Source organism: Gadus morhua, chromosome 18, assembly GCF_902167405.1.
Source record: "Gadus morhua chromosome 18, gadMor3.0, whole genome shotgun sequence".
Taxonomy (NCBI): Eukaryota; Metazoa; Chordata; class Actinopteri; order Gadiformes; family Gadidae; genus Gadus; species Gadus morhua.
This window is the reverse complement of record NC_044065.1, coordinates 18,784,172-18,802,003: the sequence shown is the minus strand read 5'-3', so window position 1 is coordinate 18,802,003 and position 17,832 is coordinate 18,784,172. Positions and strand designations below refer to the sequence as shown.

Here is a 17,832-nt window from a genome sequence, read left to right as displayed (position 1 = left end):
CACCTTAACTCAAACTTTTGCTGTTTTGTGTTAAACTATTAATAATAATAATAATAATAATAATACATTTAATTTAGAGGCGCCTTTCAAGACACCCAAGGTCACCTAAAAGATGTGCTTTAAGGAATTAAATGCTTTTTTTATTAAAGATGTGCTTTAAGGAATCCTTAAAACTCTATAATCAAGGCACCTTTCCCAATGATCCTTGCTTTTAAGGTGTGTGTTAATGGTGTTTTTAGGTCTCTCTCTCTCTCTCTCTCTCTCTCTCTCTCTCTCTCTCTCTCTCTCTCTCTCTCTCTCTCTCTCTCTCTCTCTCTCTCTCTCTCTCTCTCTCTCTCTCTCTCTCTCTCTCTTTGTGTGTGTTTTTGTGCATGCGTTATGTGGGCAAGTGTGTGTGTGTGTGTGTGTGTTTTTTTTTTTGCTTGCTTCATTTTTGTATTTGCGTCTGTGCGTGTAGGTGTGTGTGTGCATTTTTGTGGCAAAGTGCAGTAGAGTGTCAGCTCTTAATTGCTCTCCTACAATAAGGATCCCTAGGCTTTATCCAAGTTCCAGGTGAATTGATGGTAACCAGATGGATAAAGAGGCTTAGGGAGGTACCACATAGAGAGAGGGAGGGAGAGAATCTCATATAAAGTGAGATAAAGGAGGGAGAAATTGAGTAGAAGAATGAAAGACAAAGAGAATATTGAACCCAGGAAGGAGAAGAAGTGATAGAGATGGAAACAAAACCTTGCAACATGTGACATATTGAATGGTTAGGTAAATATTTCCATTGCTGCTCACTGTTTAATATATTAGACAGTGTTAGGAAAACATAAAACCACATTAATTATTCAAAACGTCGAGGCACTTGAGCCGTCTACCTGACAAAACAAATTGATTTAACAGGAACCAGGGAGTCTGTGTGTGTGTGTGTGTGTGTGTGTGTGTGTGTGTGTGTGTGTGTGTGTGTGTGTGTGTGTGTGTGTGTGTGTGTGTGTGTGTGTGTGTACGATCTGCATGCACTTTCTTGTGAATGGGCATAAACAAAACCTGTAATAAAAGACAATAGCAATGCAACAAAAACAAGGGTTAAATAAAATATAATAGCTAACAAGGAGGTTATGAAGGCAATAAGAGCAGTGATGAAGCAACACACTCAGGCCTCTCTACGCATGGCCTGTAGCTCTTCCCGCAAGGTTATTATGGTGTGTAATGGGGTCCTAAAGGCCCGCTCTGTGTGATTTAGAGACCGTGTTGGTGCTGCGAATACTACACAGGATGTTTGTGTTCTTATCGAGCCCCAGTGTGATGATGTTAACTATAAGGCATATGCTGAGGTTCAATATGAAATTTATAATGTAAACCAGCTTCTAAACAACATATCAACCAGATTCTGAACCAGCTTATGAACCATATTTGATACAATCCTTTAAACGACTCGATACCGGCTTCTAAAGGTGGCTGAGAGGACGCACAACTAGTTATTTTCAATTTTTAAGCTTATTTTCTACTAGAAAATGCATTTCCTGCAGAAAATGCAATGACTGCTTTAGTGCAAAGTGAGGTTGAAAATATGTATGAATAAAGCCACATGGTTTAAGGCGTGAAGTAAGTGTCTTTATGTTCAAAAGTCCAAATGGAGTAAAAAATCTAAACATGCACTACATTTAAAAATTGTCAAATGGTTGGAAGCAAATAAAGTGAAGAGTTAAACAAATAGCTAAAGTGAGAAAGTTTGATTACATTTGAGATAAAATATAGAATAGCTGAGCTGTTCTGATAAAGTTGGAAATGGTTGATTCAAGTCGGTGTGTCAAGTAGGGAATATGTTTTGAACTTGGTTCAGAGTTTTTCCTGAATCAAACTGAGTACTCTGTAATTTGTGCCCAGTGCTTTGCACTCAGCCCTTCTCTATGAACACACTAATCATTAGAAACATCCATGCACCAGCCAATACTTTCTCTCCATAAATAACCTGTTTTCTTTGAAAAGATTTTCTTTTAATTTGCCAAACACACTGATGATTATCCGGGAACCATGGTTTTAATCTGTTCGCGCTTGTTGTTTGCCATGCTGTGTTTTCGGCTGCCATATCGTTTTTCTGATCTGTAAGCAACAAAGGTTGGTCGGTCTCAATAATGCTTTTTAAAAAGGAGATGTGGTTTAGCTGTAATTATGTTTAATTGAAATGACACGCCTGGGTGCAGACAACTTGATCCAATTATTTTCTTCCCAACGGCACCGCTCTTAACCATCTTCCTAAAAAGCATCTTCTAAAGCATCTTCTAGCCAGTTTCTATATGTTTTCAAAATCTATTTCTAAACCCGTTCCTTCTCCGTCTTCTGAAGATGGGGCTTTGATGTTTTTTGATCAGCAGAGAATTCATACTATCTTTTATAGCAAATGGACCGAAATCAAACGTTCCGGCCCGTAATTCCCCTCATTTAGTTCTGGTCATGGCTAAATTATCGTGTGTGTGTGTGTGTGTGTGTGTGTGTGTGTGTGTGTGTGTGTGTGTGTGCGTGTGCGTGTGCGCGTGTCTGTTTGAAAAGGACATGAACGACTTCCCTCCAGTGTTCAGCCGGTCAGCGTACCGCGGCATGGTCGCCCCCAACGCTGTAAAGGGAACCATCGTTACCAAGGTGACGGCCACTGACTCTGACCCTTCGGTAAAAACCCTTTTCTTTCTATTCTACCGTGTTATTTTTTATTCAGATTCTTTTTAATGTGTTTTTTCAATTACATTCACCAACTTTTCATTAGGCAATATAATCATTTGAAAAATTCCGTTTTTTAAATAGGGCATCATTTCTAAGTAATGTTTTGTTTTTGGACCAAAAAAATAAGCATATGAAGGAAATGGAAAGGTAGTTTGTGAGTGATTCGCTCAACGGGCGAGCGAGTTAGTATGCAAGCATGTCAGTTAGTTAGTTGGTTAGTTAGTGAGCCAGCTTCCGCCTCTAAAACTGCACCTCTCTATCACAACGTATGATTTTATCGAAAAAGAAACTCACCATGTGAAGAGCTCCCCTCTGCTCGTCAGGTCTATCTTACGCTGATAAACGTTGTCCCTCGGGTCTTAATCAGTGCCCCCTGTCGTCTGTCCAGGGTACTCCTGCGGGGATGGTGCGCTACAGGGTAGATCAGCAGGCTCATCTCTACTCCTCCAGTATCTTCGACGTGGAGGAGACCACTGGAAACGTGGTGACCAGAGTCAACCTCAACGAAGAGCCGAATCTCAAGTTCAGCGTGAGTATGGAAACCCAAATCTGAGCCAAAGTATAGTGTGAGTAGTGCAGCTTACGATTGGGTGGTCCCTCATTATTTTTGTCCGTCACCAAATTCTATGTTCTCAAAACGTTGAAGATGATGAAGGTCCTGACCCCTTGGTCCTGTCCCCGAGGTACTGACCCAGAGGGCCTGACCCCACGGCCTTGACCCCTGAGTTGATAGGGGACTTTTGGTACAAGTCTCAATGTGAATCATTTTTTATTCTTCTTCTGGGGTATGTCCTTAGACCTTTAGCGAGCCAAAGATCAAGGTCAATTAGACCACGTTTGTTTGGGGGCCGGTGTTTGGGGCAACTAGTTAATATGTGTTCCACAGTTTGTAGCGGGTCTTCACACTTGCATTCGGCATTGTCCAAAATGCCGACCTTCAGCATTGCTGAAGGTGTCCCACACCTGACCTCAGGCGGTTGAGGGTTGTCCACTGCTTTCGGGGCAGGTGCTTGCCAGGAACGTCCCTGGGATTTTCAACGTGGTGGGGTAGCTGAGAGTGGTGGGCTGACTTCCACTTGTCCCTCCATTACGCCCTGACCCAGGCAGCCTTGGAGGTGTCGGCTGGTAGACTGGACACCCCCAGCCCGTTCTGCCGGCGATTTGAATTCGCCCTGCTGAAGGGTCTGGAGAAGGGCAATACATTTTTTGTTGCTTCCGATACACTTTTGCGGGAGCCAATCACCAAGCTGGCTTCACCCCTGGCGCGCTATTGGCTGGTTTAACACAGGGACGACAGGGAAGCGACGGCAAGCAGCCAATTGCGTGCAGAGTCAGTTGAAATAGGCCTGTTGATCACGCCTCTTGAGCTGAAGAAAATGACAGCAGCCTCCCCAGACCAACGTGCAATCTACGATTGATCTTGGTCTGGCAATAGCCAGGCTAGTCGGCTGGAGTTCTGCAGAGAAGTTCTATTTTTTTATTGAGAAATGCCTATTGATTGGGAACGTGCGTCCAAAGCACTAAAACGGGGATCTTACTTATTTCTCTTTGTTGTTTTTCTTGCCAGAGCTCAGGGAACCGATCTTAGTGGAGCCATTGTGGTTTGAGATGAGATGTTTTTAATTCCAACAGCTCTGAAACAAAATAGTGGTCGATCCTGGTTGTTATGCACAGGTTGTCACAATAGTGCAAGGGCCGTGGAATATTTTCTTCTCCCTTTTTGTTTGTCTTTTTTGTGTTTTTTGTTCATGTCTGTCCTGACAGGTTGGTCTATGTGGTTTGGTTTGTCCGTGTTCTGTCCTCGTACCAGCCTACGGAGTGGAACCTCCACGCCAAAGGTGGGGGGATACAGGGAGCCACGGCAACAGAAAGCCAACCGCTAAACTTCTGCCATTCGTTCAATCTTTTTTGGTTGGGTTAACATTATCACCCTAACTGTTTGCCGTGCACATGAGTTTTATCAGCGCACAGGGATTCATTTTTGAATTGTCCTTGTTAGCATGAGTTTGAAAAATACCCCAGTGCCTATTAAAGTGTGAGTTTGTCGTGTTGAGAGGACTATTGGGAGGTTAATTTATTGCTTTCATTCTCAGAAACAAGCAGAGAATTGATCGTTTGATTGTGGCGATTTCCCTGGAGCCATTTTTGCAAGTTAACCAAATAAGGTATCAAGTGCTTGCTAACTCTGTTTGCTGACATTGGCTGCTTGATTGACAGTTGGTGGTTGTTGCCTATGACGATGGCGAGCCTGTGAAGGAGAACAGGACTCTAGTGGAGGTGACGGTGTTGCAGCCCTCCTCAATCCCAGTCTTCACCCAGGAAGAGTACAGGTACGCACTCATGAACACACACACACAAACACGCACACACGGACAAAGAAGCACGCACGTGCCCAGACACACACTGAAACACACACACACACGTATGCGCGCACACACACATGCTCACCCACACACAGACACACACACATATGCATGCACGCACACACACACACATGCGCTCACATACTTACACACATGCACACACACAAACACACGTGTGCAGACACACATGCGCACGCACACACACATAGACACACACAAGCTCAAAGACACTCACAGACACACAGACACATGTGAACACATGCGCACACACACACACACACACACACACACACAAAAACATGTGCATGCACACAAACACGCGTGCAGACAAACACGCGCAAACACCCACAGACACACACACGCACACAGACACTCAGACACTGACACACAGACATACATACGTATAGTAACACACACATACACACACCCTGTCAAACATATTTTTGCCTGAGGGAAGATGCATATTCATGTTTTGTATGCCGTGCTGTAGATGATGAATGGCGTACCATATGGTTGCCAGACATCTTTTATCTTCTCTGGTTTATGCTCTAGAAAAAATCTATAATAATCCACTCCAAACTAAGTTCTAAGATAAAGATGCAGTGCATATTTAGTCTTTCAATCAAGTTGCGCTTTTGTGGAGTAAATATCTTAACAGTGCGACACAAAAGGCCATTTAACAGCTTTTTACTGATTTAGGAATTTAGACTAGCTTAGACTAGCTTAAACTAGCTTAATGATAGCATACAATGGATGGCAGTTTGTGATGCCAGTGGTTAAAAAAAGACCAAACGCAATCACCCCGTCAAAAATACCTACTTCTGGCAATTTCCGGGAGAAACACATTTACTCATTTCGTAAACTGCAGCCACAATTTAACTTGCTTATGTTTGTACAGACGCAGGGAGAATCCAAGTGATTAGGAAATCGGTCTAAATTGTCACCTCTTAAATGTCAAGTAGAGCCAATACGTTTTTTTAAGATCTAGCATAGTGAAACTTTGTGAAAGGTGTACGATATTACACTTGACACATACATATTTTGTAGTTAGTTAGCAGTTACATTTAGAGGATTTTGCTGACGCTTTTATCAAAAGTGACTTGCAGTCATTCATTCTCAAATTCACACACCGACGGCGGAGTCAACCACGCAGGGCGACAGCCAGCTCGTCGGGAGCAGTCAGGGTGAGGTCTCTTGATCAGGGACACCTCGACACTCTAGCTAGGAGGAGCCGGGGGTCAAACAAGCAACCTTCTGGTTACCAGTTAACCCACTCTACCTGCTTAGCTAATGCCGCCCCACAAGTTAGTACCCATTGTGATGAACTGTTGGCTGTTGTGATGCGAATGATAAAGTGTTATTCTGAAGAAGTGCTCTGGCTGTGACATTCGACTGTATGAGCACTGGCTGGATATCTTGGTTATCTATCTGGTAATCCAATGGATCTAGAAGTTTGACTAGCCTATAACGAAACGAATATACTTCACAGCACCTGTGAGTTGGAGTTACGCAGTATTTCCTTGTTACGGAGATAATCGTCCGGCGGAAATCTAATTCGAGAGTGGCTAGATGGTGCTTCAGAAGACGATGGATTGATGTATTTCTATAGTGGCCAGTCTGGGACATGACAAAGAAACTGATTGTGAGAATGGGAAAAAATTAATGTTCTACATGGGCACTCATGAGCACTCTTCTGGTGGGGATGGCTGTCATTGAGATCCAGGCAGTTGTCGGGTGGTAAGTTAGGTTTTATAATTATGTCAATAATACTGAGGATATGAAATCAGAGAGTGTCTTTGTCCCTATAGAAAAAATGACACTTTATAATGCTGCAATTCATGAGGGGCTAAGGTGGTGAGAAGGTATTAGCATTTTGTCTAAGATTATCTAAAGTGGTAGTTGCAGGTTTTTTCAAGTTGGTACCCATTCCCCATGCAACGTGTGCTTACACATCCCAACCCCATGATTTGCTGAAACTATTTGAAACAAAAGAAGGTAAAATGCGCCATTCACACAGATCTGAGCTTGCTGCTAGCTTGTCTGCAATCAGTAATTACATGGTAATTTAAAGTCACATTTTGGGATGGTCTCTCTGTTGAATCACAGAATCTGTTGAAAGACTAAATCTGACAAGGGTGGAGAGAGCAGCAAATAAAGACACAACATATCTAATAAAGAGAGAGATAGAGAGAGAGAACACACATTTAATTGAGTGAGTGAATATAAAAAATAATATAATCTCCAGAAAGTGGTGCTTCAAAAAATGAATAATGAAAGAAAATGCACATAAATTAAATGTCGATTAAATGTCAGACTGCATAGAATTAACATGATTAATTCTATAAAAGAAAAGTGGTCGAAAAGCGCAACGAACGTCAGAGCACTAAGGTCAAGCCGGCCACTTTTCATCAACCAATGAAAAAGAGGGACAAGGCCAGGATCGGTTGGGACAAGAACACAGATGTTAGGGTAGATAACGGCTACCGGTTATTGGATAGTTTCACGTCTGACCTGAAACCTCCACCGGTGTCCAGTCAGCTAATCAGGCGAAAGCATTCCTGGAAGAGTGACCTCATAAAAACATGTGTGTCTATGCGTACACAAATGAAAGTGTGCATTTATGTGAGCGTGTTTTTCTGTGTGTATGTGAATGAATGTGCAAATGTGTGTGTGTGTGTGTGTTTGTTTGTGTTTTCATTCGTAGGAAAATATCTTGGAACATATATTCTCTTCTGGTGTGTGTGATATGCAGGTTTACTTCGGGGTCCTACCAAATCCGTAGGAACCCAAATGTATTTGTTTGTTTTATTCTTGTTTTATTTGTTATTTTTTGGTTTGCTACGTACCCTTTGGTGGAACCAGGGGTAAATGAGAACGAAAGAAAACAACAAAATAATATTGTCGGAGGCAAAGTATAGATGGCAAAAGTAAAGGGTTTTATTTACATAACTCAAGGCAGACGTATATCAGAGCCGTAAAAACCAACCTGTCGGGGAAGAAGGGACCAAAAGGAAGTTGCCAAACAAATGAAACAAGTATAACAAAACTAGGCCTCAATATTCATTAATTCTGCAACCAAAAATCTAACAACGAAAGGCCTACTCTGCTCATCTAAAAAAAAGGGTGGTTCAGGAAAAATACAAGGGTGGCTACAACCAACTGACCTAGTGTGTTTAACAAAGAAGTAACTACGTGAATGCATTTGTAGGGTACCCAACTTACCTAGCTTCCTACCCCCCACCAAGTACAATTAACAAATTTAACTAAGGCTCTGACAAAACACAAAGGAAGGGCTGAGGCAGCAACCAGCATGCCAGCGGAGATCAGAGAGAGAGAGAGAGAGAGCGCGCGCAAGATTTCTTCTTCTCCATTTCTTTTTGTTGATTGGCGGGTTGCAACCATAGCTTTCTTGGTGCATACCACCACCAATTGTATGATTGAGTATGTAACAACAGCATTTATGTATTTGTCTATGGTCTAAAATAAATCGATAAATAGATAAGTGGGTAAATAAGGGGGGGGGGGTAGTATTTATATTTTAGGCTATATAAATACTAAATTATTTAAATTAATCCTGTCTCCTTTAAAGGTGGGGTATGGGATTTGCGAAACGCCAGCAGATTTTGAAACTACACAACTCAAATGGTCCTACCCCTTCACATTCAACACTGATTCTGACTCCACCCATTCCAAGTACATGGACGCGCAATCATGCACGAGCGAACACAGATGCGCGAGAGCGAGCCATTAGCTAGTTAGCTAGCTCCAGTAGCTACCGCAGGATAACAACAGAAGCTTGCTCTGGGTCACGAGCTTTGAGTACGTGCACGAAGGGGTCGCGCGGGGAGCGGGGGAGGGGGAGTGCAGTACGACCGTTTGACGTACTTACTGTCAAATGCCACTCGGTGGGTCTGGAAATCATTGGCTGGAGTTTTTCGAGCCCTGCCCGTTCCACAGATGATTGACTTGTTTAATTTTCATGTCAGTACTTCTAACTCAGTGGCTGTAAGTGGGTTATGATAAGGTTTTCAAGTAATTTAGCAAAAATGGCCAAAAAAGAGAATTCCATACCCAACCTTTAAGTATTCAATCACTGCCTTCTGTGTAAGTGATACACCCTCTCCTGCTGTTCCCAGTATGCCAACCAGGAGCGAGATAGTTGTACAGGTGTGCTAAATTTATTGATGGGCCTCACTTCTGATTGACCACAGTAAGGGTTGAGGGAAAACTACTCCAGCTCACCTGTGAAGAAAAGGGGGAGGGGGAAACAGACAGGAGTAGAAAAATCGGCACACAGATCCCAGGCCTGTAACTTTGTTATTGGTAAATTGCTTAGGCAATGGCAAAGAGACATTGATAGATATATTTAGATGGATAGAGGGAGAGGGAGATAGATAGGGCGATTTATATATAGAGAGAGGGAATAATGACACTGTTTGGGTGACACTCTATTTTTTTGTAATTGTGTGTGTGTCTGTGTGTGTGAGAGAGAGGGTATAAACTATTCATTAATTAGTAGGAGTCGTAATAACATGGTGATGTCCGCATGGCCGGTTTGAAACGAATTACCCAGACTTCAGCAGCACACAAGAGCATGGCTGCCAGTGGTGGTAATGGTGGTGGGTTTTAACGCTGGCTAATGCGTGTAAATGATTTCCTCTGCGGCCCCCTGGCAACCTGCGAGGGGGGGGGGGTGTGAGACGAATTACCAGTATTGATTCAGACAGAAGAGACCTAACTGGGGATTTGTCAAAAGTTGGTTTCACTTTGTGCCTGAGATGTTGCCGTTGGGAGGGTCTGGTTAATGGATGATAGCGATGGGAGCAGTTAGTAACATGTGTACAACACAGGTATTAATTAGTGGGCGTTGAAGTAGATTAAAAGGCAAATCCTAATTCTTTAACAGATTTTACACTAAAGGTAACAGGCAGCTTGAGAGACTGTGTGTGGAACATCTGTTATGTATTTGGAAATGTTAGTTTGGACCCCAGATGCAGAGACAGAGGCAGTTCGGACAATTCAAGGTTTATTGTCAAAAGGAAACTCAAAAGATATCCAGCGGGCAAGGCGAAGACAGGAGCGGGTAGGCGTAGCTGGAGGAGGCATCGGAGAATGCTGCGGTCCGCTGGTTATCCGCTGGCGAGGAATTGGCTACCAGCGAAAAGATCACACGACGTTAGGAATAACAAAAATCAGGTCAGAGTATCGGAGGTCGATTTACACTCGTCAGCCAAAGTACCGCATGAGACGGAATAATCTGGCGCCGACGAGCAGTCCCCGCCAGGCTTAAGAAAGAGTGTGTGATGAGTTGATGAGGTCCAGGTGTGCCCCGTTGCGGTGCCCAGCTCCGCTCGACACGCCCCGCACCTGTCTAAGACCCAATGCCTGTGGAGCAAAACATATAACAACCGTGACAACATCACTGTGGAGACTCATGTCAGTACACAAGTACACAAAGTGGATGGATAATGAACGTATATATTTTAGAATGAGGAGGTCATTTAAGAATTACCTTTTGATCGAAGGTATCGTAGCACTTAACTGCAACTTCTGAACAATAATAAAGCAGTAGTATAAAGTGAATTCCGCATTTACGATAATTTTATAAAATATTAACTATAAAGCATAAATTGATGATTTACAAACTATTATCAATTTGTTAATAATGCTTCATAAACCCTTAATAATGCCATTCATGATTAGTCCCGGTAGTGAAAGCATTAGTTTAGCATTTTGTATGACCTTATCTAAATTGAGCTCAAACAAAATCTATGCCTTTCTAAGTATTTGTAAATTACATATAAAGTGATTGATCGCTCAGGTAGTTATAAAGCACTACTGAAGACTTTTTAATAAGTTCAATATTTGCTTCTACTTTATTCCTGACTCATAGTTGCAGTTATTCTAAAGTGCAACCGGGTGTATTTCTGAACTAGCATAAGGACGTTTATCAGGAATCTCTGCCTTTTGAACATTAAGATGGCCCACTCAAAATGCTCCCATAGGTTTGATGATTAACGAATACCTTCTACAGGTAGGAAATCATTCATTCAGGAACATTTTGTACTTTGCGTAATACGCATTAAAAAATAATCAACTAGGTGTATGTGTGTGTCTGTATGTTTGTGTGCGTGTATATGTGTGTGTTATTTGTTTAAAGCCCTATTTTTTTTCTTCCTTTTAATATGATCAATACAAAGCAGATGTTTAAATCTGTTTTCCAATATCAGCAGCAAACAGCTTACAAAATCTAGTAAAAGTTAACTTCAAAAAGATACAGGCATCCATACTTTACAATCGATCAGTCCTCTACGGCCACAGAGAGAGAGAGAGAGAGAGAGAGAGAGAGAGAGAGAGAGAGAGAGAGAGAGAGAGAGAGAGAGAGAGAGAGAGAGAGAGAGAGAGAGAGAGAGAGAGAGAGAGAGAGAGAGAGAGAGAGGGGAAGATGAGCCAAAGGTGAGATAAAAACTTAGATGAGCCAAAGGTGAGATAAAAACGAAGATGGGCAAAAGGTGAGATAAAAACGAAGATGAGCAAAAGGTGAGATAAAAACGAAGATGAGCAAAAGGTGAGATAAAAACGAAGATGAGCAAGTGATGGAGGGGAAAGAGTGGGAAAAGGAAGGAAGGATTGAGAAATGGAAGGATAGAAAATAAAGTGTCAGAGAGAGAAAGATAAAGATAGAGTGAGAGATGAGCAAGAGTGGTGAAAGAGACGAAGAAGAGGAAGAGGAATATAATACACAGAGGGAGGGAATGAGGAGAGTTATGAGATAGAGAGAGACATGAGTGAGAGGGCCAGGGAGAGGGATGATGGGGGTAGCAGTTTAAATTGCAACGATGAAACAGAGTGACTTCAACAGGAGAAGAGTGGAAACAGAGGGAGTATGAGTCAAAACTTTTGAAGAGATGGACAGACCGTAATTTACCACTCACCTGATTGGAAGAAGCTGCCTGTAACTTCTCTTGGTGCCGAGCTGCATCCAGCTAAACTCGTATGCTGGTATGCCGCGTATGCTGGTGCATTCGTCTCACAGTTTGGCGTTGGGGCTTTCAAGAGTAAGTGCAGAGAAAAACACACCCAACCAAAAACACACACAGGAATATTTTTGACCACATATTTTAATAAAGAAAAAACTCCTTAAAAGTGTGTGTGTGTGTTTGTGTCGAACAGGCTCGAACAGGCCCAGTCTCTGTTCAAGCCTGGGCCCAGTTTCCCGATAACGATGGATCTTCGCTTGTACGATCATTCTCACGATGGATCTTGCGAACCATCGTTAATTTCTTTGGAGCGTTTCCCAAAACTCCTCTTAAGATGAACGCGCATTCGCTGCACTCACGACCTTCGTAGGATTGTAACTGTCCACTGACATGGTGCTGAAACGGGCTATGACGCAGGGGGAGACGCAGGAATGTCGCAGGAAAATGGGGTTAAAAAGGGTTAAAATATCTCCCCATCAACGCCAACCGCAAAGTACCTTACGAAAAGATTAGAGTGCAATAATATGAAAGCTAAAGATATTAAAACACAATTGATTAGGCCTAGGCCGACATATATATCAGTCCTAATCCTGAACGCACTGTGCATACATGTATTCACGGCATTTCCCCCCCTGAAATAATTCCATGTTACAAAAATCCAAAATAGCTTGTGTGACAACTATATTTATCTTAATGTGCTGATTTCTGAAACATAGCCTACTTTGCGCAGCAAGAGAGCCGACTTTATCTGATTCCGCATAAGCTACGTTCCATTCATTCATTATCATTCAAAGACGGCTATTGCTGACCCGATTAGGAGAGCTTGGTCTAGATCCTGCCCATTAGCCGCTCATTATCGAAAATAAGCCCCTTCAGGTCGAAGGACCTCCGTTTCGCGTCGGTGTCCGGTTCGCCCTGTCTGGGCTTATTTTCCTGATAATGACCGGCGTTCTATTATTACTCTGCATGTGGAAGGGAAAATAGCTTTATTTGTAATTACAATATCATGCTGCTGTATTTTCAGAGACCCTCACAGATATTTGAGTTTGCTGCTTTCATGGGAGCCAGACCTCTCTCGGAGCTCAGCTCCCACTGCCTCACACCTAACTCAAACTGGCTATAGGTCTTTCTACACTGCCGAGCCGGTTCGGTGGCAGCTTGGCACGCCCGGCGATTTCACCTTCTTATCTCAAGTTTCCTGTGTTAAACCGAGGGGGTCAAATCCCCCGTTCGTCACGGCGCGGGGTTTCTTGGTTAGGTAAGCGGGGCTTTGCACGGAGTCTCTGACCTCTTTAGAATAATTTGTATTATTGCATACTCCCGAATGTTTTCATTTTTTATGAATGAAGACACCCGCATGCAATAATGAGTTCACTCTATAGTAGGCTAACAATGCTCTTTGCGTCCTACGAGTACCCTGGAGCACTCGTTAGCTACGAGCGTTTTCACGACGTTCGTTACCAACGATGCTTTCGGGAAACGGTGTGAAAACTGTACGATGCTCGTACGACGCACTTCACGATCCACTTAGGCTAACGATGCTTTCGGGAAACTGGGCCCTGCACGAGAGTTCAATGTTGTCATTAGCTCATTATCTCAATCTACTTTGATCTCCAATCCTTTTCTAACAGATAGAAACAACTTTCACATTTCATATAATTAATCAATTGGTTTCATTTGCTAAATAAGAAATATATATTTTTAAGTCTTATGAAACGATACATTGCTTTATAGTTCATACATTCAGTTTTAAAATAGAAAAACGTGTTGGCGTTTAGATTCAGTTGATTTATGACTACCAAATAAAGCTGTAATAGGATTGGATGAGATTGGAAAGGTCAAAGTCAAAATTGTTTTTCAATTTTGAATGCAGAAGAGAAGAGAATCTGAGATGTCTGCTAGCGTCAATGCTAGGTTGGGCTTTAACACTCAACTCAACCTGTTTTAGGGTGATGTAATCAAGATACAAGAGTTTTTATTTGAGTGTAGTGTTTAAGAAAAGCCATCCATCAGCTATAAGGGAATGCAATGCACTTTGAGAGTTTCTGTTCAGAGTAACTGCGCCTGGCTCTTTATGAGATTTTAGACGGCTCCCGGCAAATTTCGACCAATTAGGGCAATGTTTTCTGTGATTGGTGAGGAGAATATTGCCTATCAATCACAGCTGTTTGAAATGCAACACTTCTCAATGGTGGAGATCCTCGCTCTCTCCTGCTCTCTCTGTTTACAACTTACCCGCAATTTCTCTTTATTTCTAAGTCTTGCGAGTGTGACATAGAAATGATAATACATCACACCGACACACACATAAACACAAACACACACAAGCACACACATACCCAAATACACATACACACGCACACACATGCACAAATACACACACACACACACACAGACACACACACACACACACACACACACACACACACACACACACACACACACACACACACACACACACACACACACACACACACACACACACACAGACAAACTCTACTTGCCTAGTAATGAATGGCAGGCGAAATGGCTTGTAGGGAATGTATGTGATATGTATGTCGTGTTTAGTACATGATAATTGGATGTGTGTTACGCTAGATCAAATAATGTTAAAAGAGTCAAGCAAAGGCTATCCGTTTGTTAGAATGTATAAAACTGTCAGAGCCGGCTGTATTGGAACGTTACAGTCGGTTAATGAGATTGTGGAGGGGGTTACGTGATTGTGCACATCGTGATTGGATTGTCAAGATCCAAGTAAAATCCAGCGTCCCCATTGGCTAGTAACGAACAGTGCAAAGGGGCTGTGTATGTAGTACATGTAAAAGTGGATGCGTAAGCGCATTGCTATCAGATAATGCCTAACACATGCGCATACGTATCCACTTATCATTTAAAAAACTCTACATACACATCGGCATAGACATTAACATACCAATTAATGAAGAGCCGAATCACCCGCCATGATATGAGAGCTCCTTTCATAACGCTGGAAAGTGTGTGTGTGTATTGCTGAATGATTGTGGAGGCCTGTATGTCCATGTGTGCGTGTGTGCATGTGTGTTTGTCTGTGTTTGCATGTGTCTGTGCAAATTGATACTTGTACTCCAGTGTTGTTTCTTCTTGTTTTAATTGGTCTCTTTCCTCCATTCTGAAACATGTTTTGCCAACAGCCTTCCTGCTCACCATGGGTTTAAATAGTCATCTGTCCTTTATTCTCTTCATCCATTTGGCCCTGGCTCTCTGCTTCAGTCTGGTGTTGTGTCCATCAGTGGGATTGTGTGCTTGCTGTGTATCTTTTGTGTCTTTAGTTCTCCCGCGGCCTGCCTGCTGATTTGCTTCTCTGTCGATGTCTCAGTGGCTTTTCAAAGTAAAAGCGTCTCATGTCTCGTTTAACGTCAGTCGGCCGGTATACGTCTTTGTGTCCGTCTGTACACCTGTCCATCTATCGGCCTGTCCATCTCTCAACATTATCTTGCTTCCCATGTTGTTTTCTGATAGATGTTCTTCTATATTCTGATTTCTTATCAGAATATAAATTGCTTGCAATTTGTGTATTCCGTTCTTCATCAACATCTCACCTCATCTCACCTCCTTCCACTCTCATCTCCTCTTCTCTCTTTCCCTCTCTCTCTCTCCATCTTGAACCGTCTCTCCCTGCCACCATCAATAACACTCACCCACCCCATTAAACTTTAACACCATCTATGCTGCACTCCCCTTGTTAGCTCTTGTCAAACCAAAAAAATCCCTCTTTCAATAAATCCTCTCTCTCTCTCTCTCTCTCTCTCTCTCTCTCTCTCTCTCTCTCTCTCTCTCTCTCTCTCTCTCTCTCTCTCTCTCTCCCAAGAAACCTTATAAATAATGCTTTTTCCTTTGTGTTTGAAATTTGTTTTGTCACACATGTACCAAAGCCGGTACTGGGTACCTGGTGTGCTTTCCTGTTCGTGTGTGTGTGTGTGTGTGTGTGTGTGTGTGTGTGTGTGTGTGTGTGTGTGTGTGTGTCTGTGTGTGTGTGTGTGTGTGTGTGTGTGTGTAGGTTGACTAGGCGAGCTGCTAGACACAGGGTCTGCCGCATGTAGCTCTATGATTTGGTTGATTTATTTATTCACATATGAGATATTTAAGATATTTATCTTTGCTTTTCTTTCTTTGGTGTGTGTGTGTGTGTGTGTGTGTGTGTGTGTGTGTGTGTGTGTGTGTGTGTGTGTGTGTGTGTGTGTGTGTGTGTGTGTGTGTGTGTGAGGGGGGGGGGGGGGGGGGGGGGGGTTGAAATGTTTTGATAGTGCAGACGTTCACAAACATGAGGGAGGCTGTTTGGATTTAATAAAGGATTAAATTAGAATAACTGAAAACATCTCCATTTAGAATAATGGGAGGCGATACCAAGCTCAGCCTCAACGCTTCTACATTTCATCTTCATGAATGCTCTGAAGGATAATGTGTACCTGGTTTACCCAGAAGGAACAAGGTGGTTTTAATGTATAAATGGTTTGGTTTATTGTATAACTGAACTCATGGAAGGCCTTCAATGTATCCAAACACACACATACACACACACACACACACACACACACACACACACACACACACACACACACACACACACACACACACACACACACACACACACACACACACACACACACACACACACACACACAAACACACACACACACACATAAACACACACACGTTAACCCATGGAAAAAAGTATAAATACTAAATTCTAAGTAGATGGTCCAATAAGTCCTGTGGTAGGGTGTGTATTTGTGTTCATGAAGAACAAGAAGCACTGCGTCAGAAAACTGAACAGAAGGCTTTCCTCAGAGCGTTGAGCTCTGACTGCACTGTACGAGAGAGAACAGAGCCCAACTCAGTTATTGAATCTGATGGGCTGGAGGACTAAGAACAATTTAAGCTCACGCCTGTATTTGGAAATTAATTACTGCACAGCCAAGGGCAGACAGACAGATTTTATGGAAAAACGCAAACTAGTAATACCTGGATCCTCTCACGAGGCTATACCAGAATTGAATTGCAACGTTGGTTTAAAGATTACGTTGTTAAAGTGTTAGGGCCCTATTTTAACAGTCTGAAACGCAAGTGAGAAGCGCCAAGCGCAAGTAGCTTTGTGGGCGCTTCTATGGCGATGTTGCTATTTTACCGGCGCATAAATGAAACTTGCGCCCGGAGCAAATCTAAAAAGGATTGGTCTGAAGTAGCCTAATTACCCGTAGGTGTGGTTTGGGCGTAACGTGCAATAAACCAATGAGAGTGCCATCTCCCCTCCCCTTTAAGAGCCATGAGCGCATTTGAATCTGACGAGTTGATATTTTGACAGCGCGTTTGCAGTCTCCGATGAGACAGATGCATGACTACATGAATTTCAAACTCAAATGGCTCAGTTTATGGCCAAATAATATGGCCTAATTCACACATGGAATAGCGTTTTCTTCCACAACTTGAGAAACACTTGAGTCCTCAAATCAATTTTGGCAAAGAAAACTTAACACACATATGATATGCGGTAACTGTGGTTCTATTTAATGATATACGCAATACATTAACGAACATCGTTTCTTCTTATTATTATTTCTTTTTGCGCATACACACACGCGCCCCCACATTCATTCATTCTTTTTAACACTCACTTGCGGCAAAACAATGTTTTCTCACGATCAAATACTCATAAATTCAAAAAAATAGGGGCTTGTACACGATGTCTGTGTCAAGAAAATATGTATTTGCTGTACGGTGTTTGCAGATGCATTGATTTAAAAGTACAA

At 42.5% G+C, this 17,832-nt stretch overlaps 1 protein-coding gene across 2 annotated transcripts in view; it reads left to right on the top strand.

Annotated features, from left to right (window-relative positions):
* LOC115530779 (protocadherin-15) overlaps positions 1 to 17,832 on the top strand; it is a 227,544-nt gene that overhangs the window by 110,688 nt on the left and 99,024 nt on the right. For both annotated transcript variants that reach the window (XM_030339520.1, XM_030339518.1), the window contains exons 24-26: positions 2,536 to 2,652; positions 3,092 to 3,232; positions 4,921 to 5,033. In XM_030339520.1, the coding sequence (XP_030195380.1) occupies positions 2,536 to 2,652; positions 3,092 to 3,232; positions 4,921 to 5,033 (371 nt within the window). The remainder of the gene's footprint in view (positions 1 to 2,535; positions 2,653 to 3,091; positions 3,233 to 4,920; positions 5,034 to 17,832) is intronic.